The sequence below is a fragment of the Haliaeetus albicilla genome, chromosome 16 (assembly GCF_947461875.1).
Source record: "Haliaeetus albicilla chromosome 16, bHalAlb1.1, whole genome shotgun sequence".
Classification (NCBI taxonomy): domain Eukaryota; kingdom Metazoa; phylum Chordata; class Aves; order Accipitriformes; family Accipitridae; genus Haliaeetus; species Haliaeetus albicilla.
In genome coordinates, this window is record NC_091498.1 from 30,577,470 (window position 1) to 30,593,590 (window position 16,121).

The 16,121-nt window shown below is 37.2% G+C and overlaps 1 protein-coding gene across 3 annotated transcripts in view; it reads left to right on the forward strand.

Annotated features, from left to right (window-relative positions):
- CAPRIN1 (cell cycle associated protein 1) overlaps positions 1-16,121 on the forward strand; it is a 40,395-nt gene that overhangs the window by 17,233 nt on the left and 7,041 nt on the right. Inside the window, exons 8-18 of one of the 3 annotated variants that reach the window (XM_069804171.1) lie at positions 1,234-1,286; positions 1,373-1,459; positions 6,343-6,498; positions 7,324-7,432; positions 7,906-7,967; positions 10,117-10,227; positions 10,764-10,913; positions 11,114-11,264; positions 13,195-13,389; positions 14,601-14,701; positions 15,570-15,633. In XM_069804171.1, coding sequence (XP_069660272.1) covers positions 1,234-1,286; positions 1,373-1,459; positions 6,343-6,498; positions 7,324-7,432; positions 7,906-7,967; positions 10,117-10,227; positions 10,764-10,913; positions 11,114-11,264; positions 13,195-13,389; positions 14,601-14,701; positions 15,570-15,633 — 1,239 coding nt within the window. The remainder of the gene's footprint in view (positions 1-1,233; positions 1,287-1,372; positions 1,460-6,342; positions 6,499-7,323; positions 7,433-7,905; positions 7,968-10,116; positions 10,228-10,763; positions 10,914-11,113; positions 11,265-13,194; positions 13,390-14,600; positions 14,702-15,569; positions 15,634-16,121) is intronic. The other 2 variants (XM_069804173.1, XM_069804172.1) reach the window with 2 other exon arrangements.

Genomic DNA, 16,121 nt, shown 5'->3' on the forward strand with positions numbered 1-16,121 from the left:
TGTGCTAGTGTTTTGAATAGAAATTGGTAGAATAGAAATAGATAATCAGGTATACATCTGGCCAGGCAACATATATAGAGGCAGTCAGCCATTCATTCAGCCCTGCTCTGAGCCATGAGGGAAGAAAAGCAGAGCGGTGTTCCAGAAGAATTCTGTAAGGTTGACTCTTGCCAGCTACTTCTTTGGAGGGACTGTAATCCTTTTTAATGATCACATCATAAATGTCTTCCATCATGTGCAAGGAAGGGCTTACTGTTCTAACTGTGGAGCATCAGCTGAATGAAGGAACAAAGTCACTTAGTACTGTTTTTGAACACATACTTCAGCATTTGTCTGTCCAGTATGCCACTTGCTGAAATAAGAACCCAGGCTAGCAAATTATTTAGAAGCAGGTTTATGCAAATGAAAATCATTGCCAACATCTCTTTCCTATTTTGTTTTCCTGTAGAACTTCTCATTATAATTTATAAACAAAATTTTGTTCATCTGTAGTATTAAAATGGTCAAAGATTGAAGTTCTGGTTGCCTGAGGCTTCTCCGTTTTTCAAAGGTTCCTACCAGTTTAATTGTTTCTTAGAAGGGGAGAATTTTTGAAGCAAAGAGTATGCTTACATACTTAAGAAACTCGAGAATATGGTACCAAACTTCAAAATTAATGACTTTTTTTTCCTTTTGAATATGTTGTGGAGAAAATTGGAATTTGGGGTAGCTGAACATTACTCTTCATAGCAAGAATGTAATGTGATTATTTTTCCTTTTAAATTCAAAACTCTGAGAGTCTTTGTTATTCCTGACATTCTTGTTTTCTTCATTCTGAACACAAGTTTCTTCTTAATTTACCCTGTAACATTAGGTTTGTTTCTGAACCCAGCAGATACTTAACTGTACAAGTCAGCAATATTGAGGCTCTAATTTCAGATCTAATCAAAATCCCATCCCCTTGAAGATTTGTGACAAGGCGACTCCTTCCTTAATGTATAGCAAGCTTCTAATATTAGGTATTAATTTCACTCAGGAGTAAATGTGTGTCTGTTCATTCTTACACCTAGCTGTACTTCCTGGGTACTAATAGTCCAGAACACTACTTTAAAGTATATGCATGACTACTGCAAAAATGCATCAGACTTCTTCAAAATTCCACTTTATTGGGGAAGATTTTTTTCATCTAACTCTGTATCTTCTAGGTCTGTAACGTGGGGGTTTTTTCACATAAATGGTACATTTTTCTTACAGAACCTGATCCAGCGGAAGAATTTACTGAACCAACTGAAGTTGAATCAACTGAGGTATTAATCACTGGAAAGACTGTCATTTTGTATAGCTTTAATGCCACTTACTTTTACTTTCATACCCTTTCTTATTTTTATTTTAGTATGTAAACAGACAATTCATGGCAGAGACTCAGTTCAGCAGTAGTGAGAAGGAACAGGTAGATGAGTGGACAGTTGAAACGGTTGAGGTAAGATCTTGTGTACTGCAGGTAAAATTGCAATCCCTGTTTCCGCTGACTTGCAATTCATGATAGGTTTTAGTATTGCACCCTTTCTCCCCCAATATATATATAAAAATACATATATTTAAGTAGGCTTCGACTCACTACTCATTCTTCAATGACATATTTAGCTCAGGAGTACCTTAAATAAACACTATGCAGTCTGGCTAAGTTTGCAGAGAACCTGATTTTTTAAGACTCTCTTTCTTTAAGAGAACTTTGCTGCAAATGTAGAACTTGAGTTTATCTACACAGCTGCTGATAGCATGGCATAGTTGTGCGTTTCATTGAGCAGTTCCATGGAGAGGGAGCTGAAAATAAGTATCTAAATCTGCTCCAGCTTGCATATGCACATAATTTGATGTTAAAATATGCTTGTATGTACATCTCTACTTTCAGGAACTGTAGTTCTTTGAGTATTTAACTTGTTACTACTTTGCAGTTGAGTGGTTGTTCACTTGTGATGTTTGTGCTGCCTTGCTCTCAGGATCCATTCCCAGTTTAGTAATTTAGACGTTGGACTTAACTACATGTGCAAGTCCATCATTTTATTATACTAGAATTTGTGTTCTTCACGTACTGGAAAGGACAAGTCACATGGAGTCATTCAAATGTTGGGCATGTTGGAACTTGGGTTGTATCTATCTGTTAGGAACAGGTATGAGCAGCATCTTTCAGGTGCTGGAGACAATTTTTGATTCATTTTAGCATTCTGCAGCAGGCAATTACAGATGGTCAATTTTTTTGTACTCTTCCTTGGTGTCTTCAGCCTCTTAAGTGTAGGAGTGGAGTAAGTGTTCATTACCTCTTCAAGTCGTGAAAAAGAGAGCAGCCATTTTGATCTGATTATCGAATCTGCCTGATTTTACATTCAGTCTGGCTGAAATTGGTATCTTGCAGTGTTGAAGACTGCTAAGAGATTTAACAATACTTGGGATGGGTGTGAGGCTTCTAGAACTAACTAGGCAACTTTGCCATTTGTGTGAATGATTTTTGTAGTATCTTGTCATAGTATTACATTCCCTTACTTAAAAAACCCTAAAATATCACTGCCATTGAATGCGATTTAAGAAATCTCTTAAGAAACCCTCTAAAAACACATGTTAAAGTCATGTTTGATTGGGGTATTCTTATAAGACACAGTATTTTAAAGTTAATACTTGATTGGCTTCAATCTGTCTTCAATTATGTACAAATTACATCTGTGTTTCTACCAAGTGTCCAGAGTAGCTTAGAGGTTCAGTTCTCTGTAGTTCTTAATATAAGTAGTATGAATGAGGACGTAAGAGTATAGGAGATGTCCTTATGATTGAAGCCAGTTGTGCTTCCCTTTGTTCTTAAACTGTAAGTTCTTAAACTGTAAGGCTGTATTGCACAGTTGAAAACTCAGATGCTTCCTCATGGGAATAATAATAATATGTGGTAACTGTGTTAGTATGGTAAAAGAATTCAGGTTGTAGTTTTGTATCAGACTGATGTCAGAAACTCCTAATTTTCCACACATCTTTACTAGTCAGCTAAATACGGATTACATCAGCTTTGTTTTTATAGAATAATGCAATACGAAGAATAGATACTTCAGTTGTCCTTTCTGTCCCAATTTCTTGAACTCTGTACAAATGAGCAGTTAGAAAAAGAGTTGAAGCCTGCTTCTTCATAATTGAGAACCTTACATTCTCAGATTTAACACAGAAAGGGGAAATTGAGAATAACTGTCTTTGAAATGACTCTTGCTGTTCTTACTGGCACCAAAATCCCATTTCTCATGGGAATGCAACTCGGTTGTCTTTAGGGAAGGTGATGATACACATTATATAGAGCCTCTGTGCTCTTCAGCTCAAGGTAGTTCTGGCATTAGTATGGTAGGAGCTGTGAATGATAGCTTTAATTTTGGAAGCTGATCGTATTCTAAAAGAGAACATTTACGCAGAAGATTTCTGTGATTGTTTATGAAGAGTAAGGCTATCGCAAACTCATCTCTTTTTCAGTAATGCTCGAGTAGATGTGATACATTCAATATTTCTGTGGTATGGTATGTTTCTAGTTAGAGAAGTGATGGTGTCTCACAATGACGTTTCTGTAGGGGCCTACCATAAGTTTTAAAGTAAAGAATTTGCTTGTGAATTTTCAAAGTGTATTTGTGTTTGGAGTGATGTTTTAATTTTGGTGAAGATGACCTTCATTGGTAAAAGTGGGGGGTTTGCTTCTGGGGTTTTGTTGTTGTTGTTTGGGGTCTTTTTTGCTGTTGTTTTTTGTTTGATTGATTTTATTTTTTATTTTTTTTTTTAACTTCCTTTGTAATAAGTACCTGAATCTGCTTTTATAGAAAGTTCTCTGTGTCTTAGGTTATGGAACTTTGATTGGATGGATGTGTGTGTATTTTGTGTAGAATTGGAAACTGTTCTGTGACTGCCAGAAAACAAGTTCATTCTGGTTGGTTTGTGGTCTCATGAAACTTCTGTTTACCTCTCCTCCTTTCCTCCTCCTTTGCCCCCTGGCCTTCTATACCCTGTCATTCTCTGATTGTGTCTGGGCAGCTCTGCCTACTGAGAAGGTCAGGGGGTAGGGTGTCAGGAAGCAGGGTGTCAGAAGGTGAGCATGCAGTTTGATGAGTCAAATACTATTCTGCAGAGAGGTTCAGCTCCCCTAAAAGAAAAGTTTCACCTTGCTGCTGTGCCCCCAAGAATGAATGGAGATGTATGGTTGGGTAATAATTTGCTTTTTGAATAGTGGTTCTTGAGTAGTCTCTGTACTTTTTCATGCAGCAGACTGTTAGAAAGCTGTTAATTTTAGAACTACATCCTGTCCATTGGCAACTTGACACACCAAACTTGAAATTTTTTTTTAGTAGTTTCATCCTACTATGATTATAATAGGTCAAAGTACCTGGTAGTGAAAATAAGAAAGAAGGAATAGGCCCTAAACAGTTCCTTTTGACATGAAAAAAGGGGTTGAAAAAGACAGTGTAAAATATTAAACACCGCCTGAAGTTAGTACTGTACTGTTTGTGGAAAAAGGAAAACATTTGATAAAATTCTGTTCCTGTTCTGTGTTCTTAATTATTCCATCAGCTTTTGTTTTCTTGAAGATACTGAATTGTTATGAATGACTTGAACTTCATAAGTTGAGTGATAGTACTCAAGTAATTGAGAACATTTTTGGTAATAATTATGTAGATAAGTTGCTGCTGGTATTACCTCTCAAGTTTCACCTAGTCATCTGGCTTGCTTTTTTTTCTTTAATTTTAAAACTTTGTCACGTGCAAGAGGTCTATATATGTGCTCTAAATAACACTTTCAGAAAAAAAAATTTCCACTCACGGGGCTTAATTCTTAATTTGGAAACAGTCCATAATTTGAAGTTTGGGGACTGTGTAATACAGCAGAGCAGTTGTGCTTGTTTTCCAGTGTGGACAGCCTTAGGGTGTAATTCTATGGGAGTTGTCAAATTGCTTCTCTTTGGATGGCTAATAGTGGAGATTTGGGTCTGAAGGGAATCTTGAAGAGGAAGGTAGGTTGTGGTTGCTTTTTAGTTTTGTTTAGAGATCTTTTATTTTTTTTTTCTATTAGAGATGGCTAGGGATTTGGTCATGGAAAGAGTCATTGGAGTTTGTGAGGCAATTGCATGCTCTGAATGTCACATACAAACAATGTTTGTAAATTTGAGCAAGGAGTAGGCATACTGGAAAATGCTGTATGTTTCTTCAGAATAGGACTGTTTTGTCACTTGTCATGACTGCTGTTCAAAAATCTGTCTTCTGCAGTTCTAATTAGAAACCAGATATTTTACATAAATATTTTGAACTTTCAGGTGCGTGTATGCTAGTTTATATCCTATGCAGCTGTAAGTTTAAGGCTTACCTGTTTATCTAGAAGATTATTAATAATTAAAAGCTCATGGGAATAGAGAAGCAACAGACAAATTATTGGCAATGATCTTTTTAAAGGGCAGTTGTTGACATGAATGCAAACTGCAAATGGCACTTCTGTATTACAGGAGTAGCCTAAAGACCAAAACTGGTTAGGAACATTGAAAGTACTACTTTGAGCAGCTTGACCATCCTTTTAACTATCTGTTTTCAAGCTATTTGTTGATGGATGTTCTTAGATGCTTGTGTTCAAGTTTTCTGGTTGCTCTGCTGTCTTTGATAAGGTGGTATTTGAAAGCATGTTGCCATTCATCATACCTTTGTTTATGTGTGCCATATTGGAATATGTCTAGTAAATCTGAGCTTTCTTGCCCACTATGAATTGTGCTTCTGCTTCTGGGCTTCTGGTGTCCCGCAGTGCTGCCTGCTGTTTTTTGAGACTGTAAATCAGCTAGCTAGGATACCACTTGAGATAGCACTTGGGTCTAGACGTGGCTATGAAAATTTAAAATTTTGAAGCCTTAAGAAAGACCTCAAACTTCTGAATCTACTTACATTTACCAAAAAGGTATAAGAAAATAATTGTTCTTCATCTGTGCATATTTCTGAAACTTACACTTCCCTGACTTTCTTTAAATTGCCAAATGTTGATAAACTGCTGTCTCAAATCCTGCTATAAAAAAAATCCCCGTAGTATTGAACAAAGTTTTTGTTCGCACTGTTCTTAATGGGGAATAGAGTATAGATAGAAAGAAAATAGAGCACAGCCTGAACTTTCTGATCTTGTGAAGTGCTCAGATCAGTAGCTGGCTACCAGTATTGGCATGACTGTAGGAGGATGTAGTGTCTGTCTTCAAGAATGCTTTAGTAATTACGTCCATAATGAATTAGGCAATAGCCATAAATTTCAAGAACTACTGAGTCGCTTCTGTGCAGTGTTACCTTAAGCTGAAATTTCAGCTGGTTGCTTGTTTCTTGTTAGGTCGTAAATTCGCTGCAGCAACAGACACAAGCTACATCTCCTCCAGTTCCTGAACCTCACACACTCACTACTGTGGCTCAAGCAGATCCTCTTGTTAGAAGACAGCGAGTACAGGACCTTATGGCGCAGATGCAGGGGCCGTATAACTTCATGCAGGTATGATGGACCCACTGTACTGTGAAGCTAGAACCGAAGAAACAAAATAGCACTTTCTCACTGTTAGTCATGATTTAAAGAGCCTGCTGCAGTTTATTTGAAAGATAACTATGGTCTTGGAAACCATATAGTGCTGTATGGCAGGGTCTCATCCAAGGCCTGCAAACCTGTATTGCTGTCAAAGTACAGTTAGAATGTTACTTAGCTTTTCAGTCCTTGTTTGTACTATAACCTAGAGAGAAGGCAGAAAGTTGTGCATCACGGGGTGCCATAGTGTATCCTGCTTAAGTGAGACCAGCTGTAAAATATCCCTTCTGTAAGCCAGTTCTAAATTTTGTGTTAACGAAAAACTTCTACAATGCATGAAGAGACTACTTTTTGGGTAGCTTCTTGAAGGCTCTCTTTTAACCCCTAAAGTTAGAACAACTGGAAAAGCATTGGGAGATAGCGCAGTACATCAGGAAAAGCCTCTCCTCCTCCTCCACAGAGTAGACACCTTGGTAACAAATGAGGCATACACTTCTTGTGTTCCTTTTTTTCTTTCTTCCTACAAAGTGCTAATTTAGGATAAGGAATAAAGAATAGTTTGCCACCTATTCTGTCTGGCTATTAAAATCTCCTTTCAGTTAGCTTTTTTTCAGGTAAGCCCTGATTTGTATACGTGGACTGATTTTAATTGATTTAAATGTATGGTAAAACCAGCAATTGTGTAACTGTGGACTAAGCTTCCTTTATTGTGACCTGGTCATTTCTGTATTCTGAATGTTAATATTTTAAAAATACAATAAATTTGATGTGATTTTTTTATTTTATTTCTTTTTGTAGGACTCTATGCTGGAGTTTGAGAACCAAACACTTGATCCTGCCATTGTATCTGCACAGCCCATGAATCCAGCACAAAATTTGGATATGCCACAAATGGTTTGCCCTCCAGGTTTGTAATGGTAAATCCTAAACATAAATATTGGGGGAGCCTGCAAGTCATCTATTAGAAATGCTTCAGTTACTGCTACATAGTAAAAGGGTCATCACAAGTAATAATACAGTACTGTTCAAGTGTGTTTTTCTTAGAACTATGATTGTACTTTTGAAGCATACTATTTGTAGACTTCAGATTCATTCTTGCTTCTAAGTTTTGCTTGCAATTGTGGAACATTTTAAACTTCTTATAAATGGGCAAAATATAGTTTTGCTTAGTCTTTTGGAAATTGCTGGACAATTTTGGACAACTGGAAAAAATGTACTTTGCATGGAAATGGTAACTGGTATTTTGACTATAGCTTTGCCATGCTAAAGGGATAGTCATCTTTATGATGATCAGGTCTCAACTGAATTAGATCAGATGGTAATGCTGTTCTGTAAAAGGTTTGATTGTACTATGTAATAAGTGGAATTATTTTACTTCAGTTCATGCTGAGTCAAGACTTGCCCAGCCTAATCAAGTTCCTGTGCAACCAGAAGCTACACAGGTAAAATGTTCAGTGAATTGTAGTTTGGATTTTAAATTGATTTTAGGCTTGATTGATGTTATAATAGGATTTAATTCCTAACTATATGAGAAACTCAAAAAGCTGAAGTTCTGATTTTGAGAGACTGGTTATCTCCATTATTTCTCCAGCATTGTCGCTTATAAGCATTACTATATACATTTTTTTATGCTATGCAGACATTGCATATTTTCTGTAATGGAGTCTTATCAGGCATTATCCTGTTCAGAAAACTGTCAGGTTCAAGGTTGTAGTACGAGTTTATTGAGGAAACTGCATTTCTAATTAGAGGCCTCTTAAACTGAAGGGCACAAGCACGGAAGCAGTTGCAGTTTGGACTGCTCATTCTAATGGCCCAATGTGGACTTTCTGGCAGTTACCAGTTCTTTCAATCTGTGGAGCTCACCTCAGTCTTCAGATTTGGTGTGTGGATGTGATTTTCGTTTCACAGATTGACTTCCATGTGGCTGTGTGTTAGGCTGCCATAACTTAAAATCTGTATTCCATGTGACAGTGGTGAATTTTAAGTGTTTCTTTCATGATTGAGAGGAAGGACTTTGGAATGCTGCTCTGTGTAGTCCTGCTCTAATGTAGCAGTTTAATTTGAGGTTTCTCTGTGCATTTCTGTTCAAGATGGACTAATAATTTGACATGCCAATCTTTGCCTAGTATTCTCTTTCATGTTAAGCCACGTGTAGTAATATTTTTAATTTCAGTAGAGGCAAGTTGTCCTTTATTTGCTTATTGTCGACAGAAATGCCAAAATGAAAATAACTTGATTAAAGGGCAGTATGTATCTGTTCAAGTGGGTGTTAGACCACAAATAGATTTAATGGATTGACTATATAGTTTGTGTTCCCTTCTTTTTACTTGCTCTGTTAAGGATTAGTCCCAGTTGCTTGCTTGGATAGTATTTTAATACTGGGAGTTGTAGAGCAGTCAGAATGAGTTTGAATGCTGTTTTTAGTTGAGCTTTCCCAAAATTCCTTTTTAAGTAGAATCTCTTAAATTTGCTTCTGCAATGTATAAATGTATTCAGCTTTTCATTAAGATGTGTCAGTTTCTTACGGAATTGTCTAGAGATGAAAGAACTTCCTGATTTTTGTATTAAGCATGTGTGGCATCTGTGAAGGACTCTGCTGGTCTCAAGTAATGAATCTGATCCTTATAGATATTTGAAAACCAAAAGAAAAATCTGGATAGATTATGTATCTCAGAGTAATGGTAGTATAAATTGCTTGCTTTATCTTGTCCAGATTAGATCTGCAAGTTTTAATTCACTCATTTTTATAGAAACAGGAATGTGGTTTTTATTTTTTTTCTTGAGTTTCCTCTTTATGCTGAAGTGCTAGTACTCTCAGCAGTTTTGTTGTTTTGTAGGTGTAGAAAAATTTTTTTTGGCAGAGAGTTCTCTCTGCACTAGCTTCTATTTTACTGTTAAATGATGTCTGTGACTTGCTCCAGTGGATTTTTTTTTTTTCTTATTTTCCTTACCTCAGCCAGTGCTGCCAATGCTTCCCTTTGGGATCTTGCAAGCAGTAGCTAAACTTACCTCTTTCTTTTTGAATGTTCAACAAGGTGAACATTCAGCACACCCATCAGTTGTTATCAGTTGCCTGTTAAAGTCACCAGTAACCTTAAATGCAAAGTCCTCTGCTTTGCTGGCTAGAGTTTTCACTGGACTCTGTGTAGGGGAGCAGAGGCTGTAGAATGAGCAAATTCAGTCTATTGGAAACCAGCACTTCTCTATTTCTGTATGAGCTTGGAGTTCTCTTGTGTAAACTGTATATTTCTCTCTCTTTCCCCAGCTTTATTATGGTAGTTGGGTTGCATAAGGAAGTGAGAAGGATGTTCTTCAGTAATAGCAAATATGTCCAGCTGATTCAGAAATATCCACAGAATACAATCTGTGAGAGGGTGGATGGAGTGGCATGTTAGAATATATGTCAAGATGAGGTGGTTAAACCTCTACTTGTTAAAAAGCACTTAATTTTTAATGGTTGTAAAGATTTGCTGGAATACATACTTTTACTAGAAAGTACCATTCATTCCAGAGTTCTGTGATACTTTTTATAAAAACAGTGTGTGAGCATCAGCTGACTTTTGGGGGCTTTGGGGTTTATTTTGTCAGGTTCCCTTGGTTTCTTCTACAAGTGAGGGATATACAGCCTCCCAACCCATGTATCAGCCTTCTCACACAACAGAGCAACGGCCACAGAAAGAATCAATTGACCAGATTCAGGCAAGTCAGATTTCATAGGGGTGGGAAGGACTTTGCTTGCAGGTGTGATCAAATGTTAGTCTATGTTTCTTTGTAAATAAAGTTTTGTAATTTTCAGTTACCTATTGATAGGGCCGCTTCAGCTCTGTTTAATTTCAGAGTTTTGAGCCTGTCTGTGACCAGTTAAGTCCTTCACAGTAAGACTTCTAATTCACAAGATTGTCTGTTTAGTTAGAAGTAAGATGCATATGAGCATCAGTGTTGTTGGCTTAGGAAATGTCATTTATTTTTTTACATTGGCTAGGAGTTAGCCCAGAAGCTTTTTCATTTCCCCCTGTAGTTTTTTCTAGTTGTGTTTCAAGTTAGAGGGAGAAGACTGCTAGGTTTTTTTCCTGTCTCATTATGCTGTTGTGAATGAGGTTGTTCAGCGGAAGTAGAAAATACTCATTTGTTGAGGTGAACCTGAGCCATTGTCACATTTTTTTAAGTGAAGTTTTTAAGTTAAATTTTTGCTATTATTCAAAAGCTGCTAAAATGTTGTTTGTTTTAATTATTAGGCTTCAATGTCACTGAATGCAGACCAGACCCCGTCATCATCATCACTTCCCACTGTATCCCAGCCACAGGTGTTCCCAGCTGGGTCTAGCAAGCCTTTGCATAGCAGCGGAATCAATGTTAATGCAGCTCCATTCCAATCCATGCAAACAGTAAGTAGTAAATTAATATCGAATCCCTTTATTTTGTTAGTCATTCCTTTTGTTGTTACACAAACACTGGAATCAGTCATGTAATTATATAAAATAGCCTTTGGTTATTCATGTCTCAGACTTGCATACTTCTTTACATGATGTGATGAAGAATTGTAAAAAATTAGTTGGACCAGGGAGCTATTTTTCTGCCATTGTAGGTATTCAACATGAATGCACCTGTTCCTCCTGTTAATGAGCCAGAAACCCTTAAGCAGCAAAATCAGTACCAGGCCAGTTATAACCAGAGTTTCTCCAATCAGCCTCACCAAGTAGAACAATCAGATCTTCAGCAAGAACAACTCCAGACAGGTAAACTTATTTCAGCAAAAACTAAAGTGGCAATAGCCTCAGTAGAGCAGGTGATCAGGCTGTGAAGTCCTAGATGATGTAGCAAAGCATGTCACACATTCTCAAATGTTACTAGTCTTGCAAAGCTTTCCCTTGAACAATACTGCGTTTTGTTATTCTGTCTTGCTTTGAATATCCAACAGGGGGTGAAATGTGATATGTATATCTCCCAATTGTTAAAAGAATTTTCCCACTTGATTCAGTTTTATATGGGTTTAAAAAAACATGAACAGGATTAAGGATTATTCTAAAGGTGAAAGCAATGTAGTGGACTACTTGCTCTGCTGATAAGGTTGGATGATCCTTAAATTTGTTTTTAAAAAAAAAAAGGTTATACTGTTCGGCATTTTAAAAAGGAAATAGTAAGCTAAATTGAGAGCAAATACAGACTGCTTCTCACAGGTGATACAAGGTTCACAAAGATCTAGAAAGTTTTGCTAAAATCAGTTAGACATGATTTGAATACAGCAGGCAAAATGCTTTCCAAGTTAGCAACTTCAAAAAACAAATGGTAAAATAAAGTCTACGTACAACGCTAGTCTTCTCCCAGCACTCTCCTCGCTTTCCACTGAGATAAAATTTGCAGATGCAGAGAGGGATTTTGAGTGAAGGACACAGGACAGAGATGACAAGGGTGAAGTGCTAACAACTACTGGAAGTGGAGTAAGGAAAAAGAGCCCAATCCTTTTTCTCTAAAACTGATCATGATCTTGAAATTTTTCTTCTTGAAAGTTAGGATACTGGGGCGGGTAGGATAAGAAGAGGGAGAACCAAGTTTTCACTGTTTATCTATACGGTTTTTGAGCCATATACATACAGTACAAGGCAGAAGGATAGTCTGGGGAATGCTGGTTTGGAAGGTGGGCTATGCAGTTTTAAATGCTTAACTTACTGTAACAGTAAATGGAACTGTTGATACACAGAAAATGCAGTGGCCTTAGAAGAAAACCTGCACACGTTAAACACTCAAAAGGATGACCACTTCTTGTGTTGCACAAGAATTGATGGGAAGTTGAGGAGAAAGGAGGACCTATGCAAAAGTTCCATAGGGCTCTGGCTGAGTGAAGGAGGCATAAAGTTGTGTTTCCTTTTGGGTGATTCCCTGCATATGAGAGGGACTTATCACTGACAAATATTCTTTGAGATCTTGCTTTAGCACTTGGTATCAGGCTAAATTTTACAGCGGTTTTGCTCTTACATACAGAATTACATCTTTTATTACACTTACTGAGCCTATAACCCTCGGATTGCTTTCATAATCCACTTCATTCCTGACAATTCCTGTGAAGTGACGATGTTGTGGCATACCTTACTTCAAAGATGCACATAGTCTCAACCTATCCATCCTGCTCTTGCCCTTTGATTTACATGCCCTTTAGAAAGAATCCTCCAGCCTGTACAGTCAAAACATCGGCTCTGTTAAAGTGTTCTGTCAATCTCACCTTAGTCAATATAGCTATACCTAACAGAATTTAATTTGTGAAAGGAAGTAATTCTTAGTGGCTCTCTGCCAGTTCAGAGGGGAGGAAGTTACAGAAGTGGGTTAACTTATTCATATTGGGTTTTTTTTCTAGATTTTTAAAGGGTTTGAAATAGCACAGGAAAATTGTACCTGTGTTAGGAATACTTGTTGCTGACCTTACAGTAGAGACTTTGGACGCTGACTTAAATCAACTCTACCATTTCTGGGTTGTTTTAATATTGTGGGATATCTGACTAGTAACTTGATACTGAATTCTGCAGATTATTTTTCTTTGAATGGGTGAGCATATATTGATGTGTTCAGTGGTATTTGAGAGCTTTGAATGTTGAGTTTGAAGAGAGTATATGTGGGAACATAAAGAAATGCAGACTTTTATACTTCATTTTTTTCCCCCCAATTCCAATATAGTGGTTGGTACTTACCATGGTTCCCCGGACCAGACTCATCAAGTGGCGGGTAACCACCAGCAACCTCCCCAGCAGAATACTGGATTTCCACGTAACAGTCAGCCTTATTATAACAGTCGAGGAGTGTCTCGTGGTGGATCACGTGGGGCTCGTGGCTTAATGAACGGTTACAGGGGACCGGCAAATGGATTTAGAGGTAAACAGCTTTATTAAACTCTCTCATTTGACTTCTTTCTGGAAACACCGTGTCAAAATACTAAGTGTTAAACTGACCTACTCTAGTTTTTATATTTTAGTAGTATCTCTGTAAGATATTTAAACTTGTACTAAAAATTCCATTTGCTTTAGCTAACTTCAAGCAACTTAAATTTTAGGTGTTTGGTTAGGCTTCCTACTTAGATGTAAACAAAGAGGCATTTTTTTCCGTTCTGTGCTGAAGGTTTGGTGTTAGTTTGATTAGGCGCATCTAGTGCAAGTTTTAAGCAAACACGGAACTATCCCGCTGAATTTCACAGCCATTAAGTGAGGAATTCAGATGTCAACTAATACTTCAGAAATGGTTTTTATTTCCAGTTATGGTAGAAGCAGGGTATTTTAGAGTTCCATGTTTTATCATATTGAGAATAGGCTGGATCATGTAGAAATAAAAGAACAAAAAAGTCCAAAAGTCATTACTCTGAGGGAATTAACAGGAGCGGAGGAATGATGTTGTAGTTTTGGATAAATAAGAGAACTTTCATAATTCCTGGAGATTATAATATGTGGCTGTCAATGTTAGGAAGGTGTGTATGTTAGAATGGGAGAGACAGTTTCCTTGTCAGATGTTCTGGGATTAAACTAATGGATACAGTATTGTCTGCTTTTGCCATGTTCTCTTCCTCTTATGTGGTTGGAGAGTAGAGGAGGAACTCGTATAATAAAAATACAACTGATTGTAGTAGGGAATGCAGTGGTCGCTACTTGCGTGCTTAAAATTGGTCTGGATTCCAAGTGTCAGACCCTTGGGACTGGAGCCGCCCTTGGACATGGTTCCCAGCACTCAGAAGAGTACTGTCTCAGGAGCAGCTTATTGCATGAGTTGGCTGTTAATGGCCTTTCAGGTCACAGCTGTTACATTTATATCCTAGTATTATGTTTAGCTCTGGATTGAATGTTCTGTAAATCAAACCTGAAATTACTAGAGAAATGCATTGAGTTGCTATCTCCTCCCAGTTCTTACGAGGTCGTAATTCTTGTTTCTTGTAATAGTATTAGCACTGATGTTGCAAACATTTGCTTGACTTCTAGGTAAACAGTACTTACTAAAGGGTTTTTTTCCTCAGGTTTAGATAAAATGCTGTTATTGCTTTTCTTTATGTGGTAGCATAAAGTTATTTCCAAGTGAAACACTTGTACCCTGTTTTGTAGGAGGATATGATGGCTACCGTCCTTCCTTTTCCAACACTCCGAACAGTGGTTACACGCAGCCCCAATTTAATGCTCCTCGGGATTATTCAAACTACCAGCGGGTAAGATACCATTATGTTGTGACAGTCTAGAAGTAGAAGAAAAAAGTACCTGTCAAAGAAAGCACTCAAACAAATGTATTAGTGAAAACTTTTCTGAGGACTTTTTTTTATTTCTAATGAAGACAAAAGATTCAGGTACTAAACAGGTATTTAGGAATAGCAGAATATTAAATGGCTGGTTATAATTGGGAAACGTGTTCTGTTTGGCTGATTGATCTCTAAATGAATTAGTCTAGTAACTAGAGCAAAGTTGAGTGAATTATAAAGAACTCTTTGTTTAATTATTTTCACAGCTTTGTGAGATAGAAACTTAAAGAGGAACTTAAATCCATTGAAATTAACTTTTTAAACTTGTTTGGGATTGCCTGTCTTCTGCAATGCTGATATGTTACTCTGAAATCTGCATAGAATTTTGTTGTTCAGCTTAAGACTGACTGGAAAATGTCTAACTCTGCATATCCCCAAACATGTATTTATAAGCAAATGAGATGGTAGATTTTGATCCTGCCATTAGGATGTTGCTTCATTTATTGACTGGTGCTTCAGCAAATTCATCTGTGTAGTTTGAAAAATTTGAACACTAAATAGCTCTATTTACATTTCTTATTTACATTGAACACCACACCCTGTAACTGGAGAGAGAATTTATCGTTGTACATTTTCCTGTATCTGCTAGGTACCAGTAGGAATAAGAGTTTATTTTTCTAAGATTAATTTAAACTAATAAAATGCTATAAGTTGAAGTCACAGGTGTTTTGTCAGTGCATATTGTTTCAAATGCTCCTTATTTTATTGGCAATTAATAGCATCCTGAAACATAACAAAATGCCCAGGGTTTGTCGTAACTTTTTTCATTTCTTTGCTTCAGGATGGATATCAACAGAATTTCAAACGTGGCTCTGGACAAAGTGGACCTCGGGGAGCTCCTAGAGGTAATTCCTGAGTAGTAAATAATTGATTTGGGCTGAATGCAAGTTTTTGATCCATCTTTTGGAGTTCTGGAATTTAAGAGTTACCTCACTCCTTATTCAGCAGGTCACAGCTGAAGAATAAGCTTAAATTTCCTCTGACCTCATAGTTGACCCTGCTTTTGAACAGGGCTTGGACTTGGAGGACCTCTTGAGGTTCCTTCTGACTTGAATTCTACTTTCATCCTTTGAACTTGTGGTGGAAGTTTATTGGGTTGTTGAATGAGGAATTCTTTGTAAAGAAGTTAAAACAACAATTGCTTTTGACACTTTAAATGTGGCAGAACCATTTAGTTGCCTTTTATCAATGAAAGCCTTAGGAAAGTGATTTTTTTTTTTTTCCTTGTGATGCTTATTGTGACTTATGATCTGCTTACTAGGTGCATTAGTAGTTTGCAAGTAAGACTTGCTTATAAAGCAGAGGTCAGGCTTGAGCCCACTGTCAGCTTTCA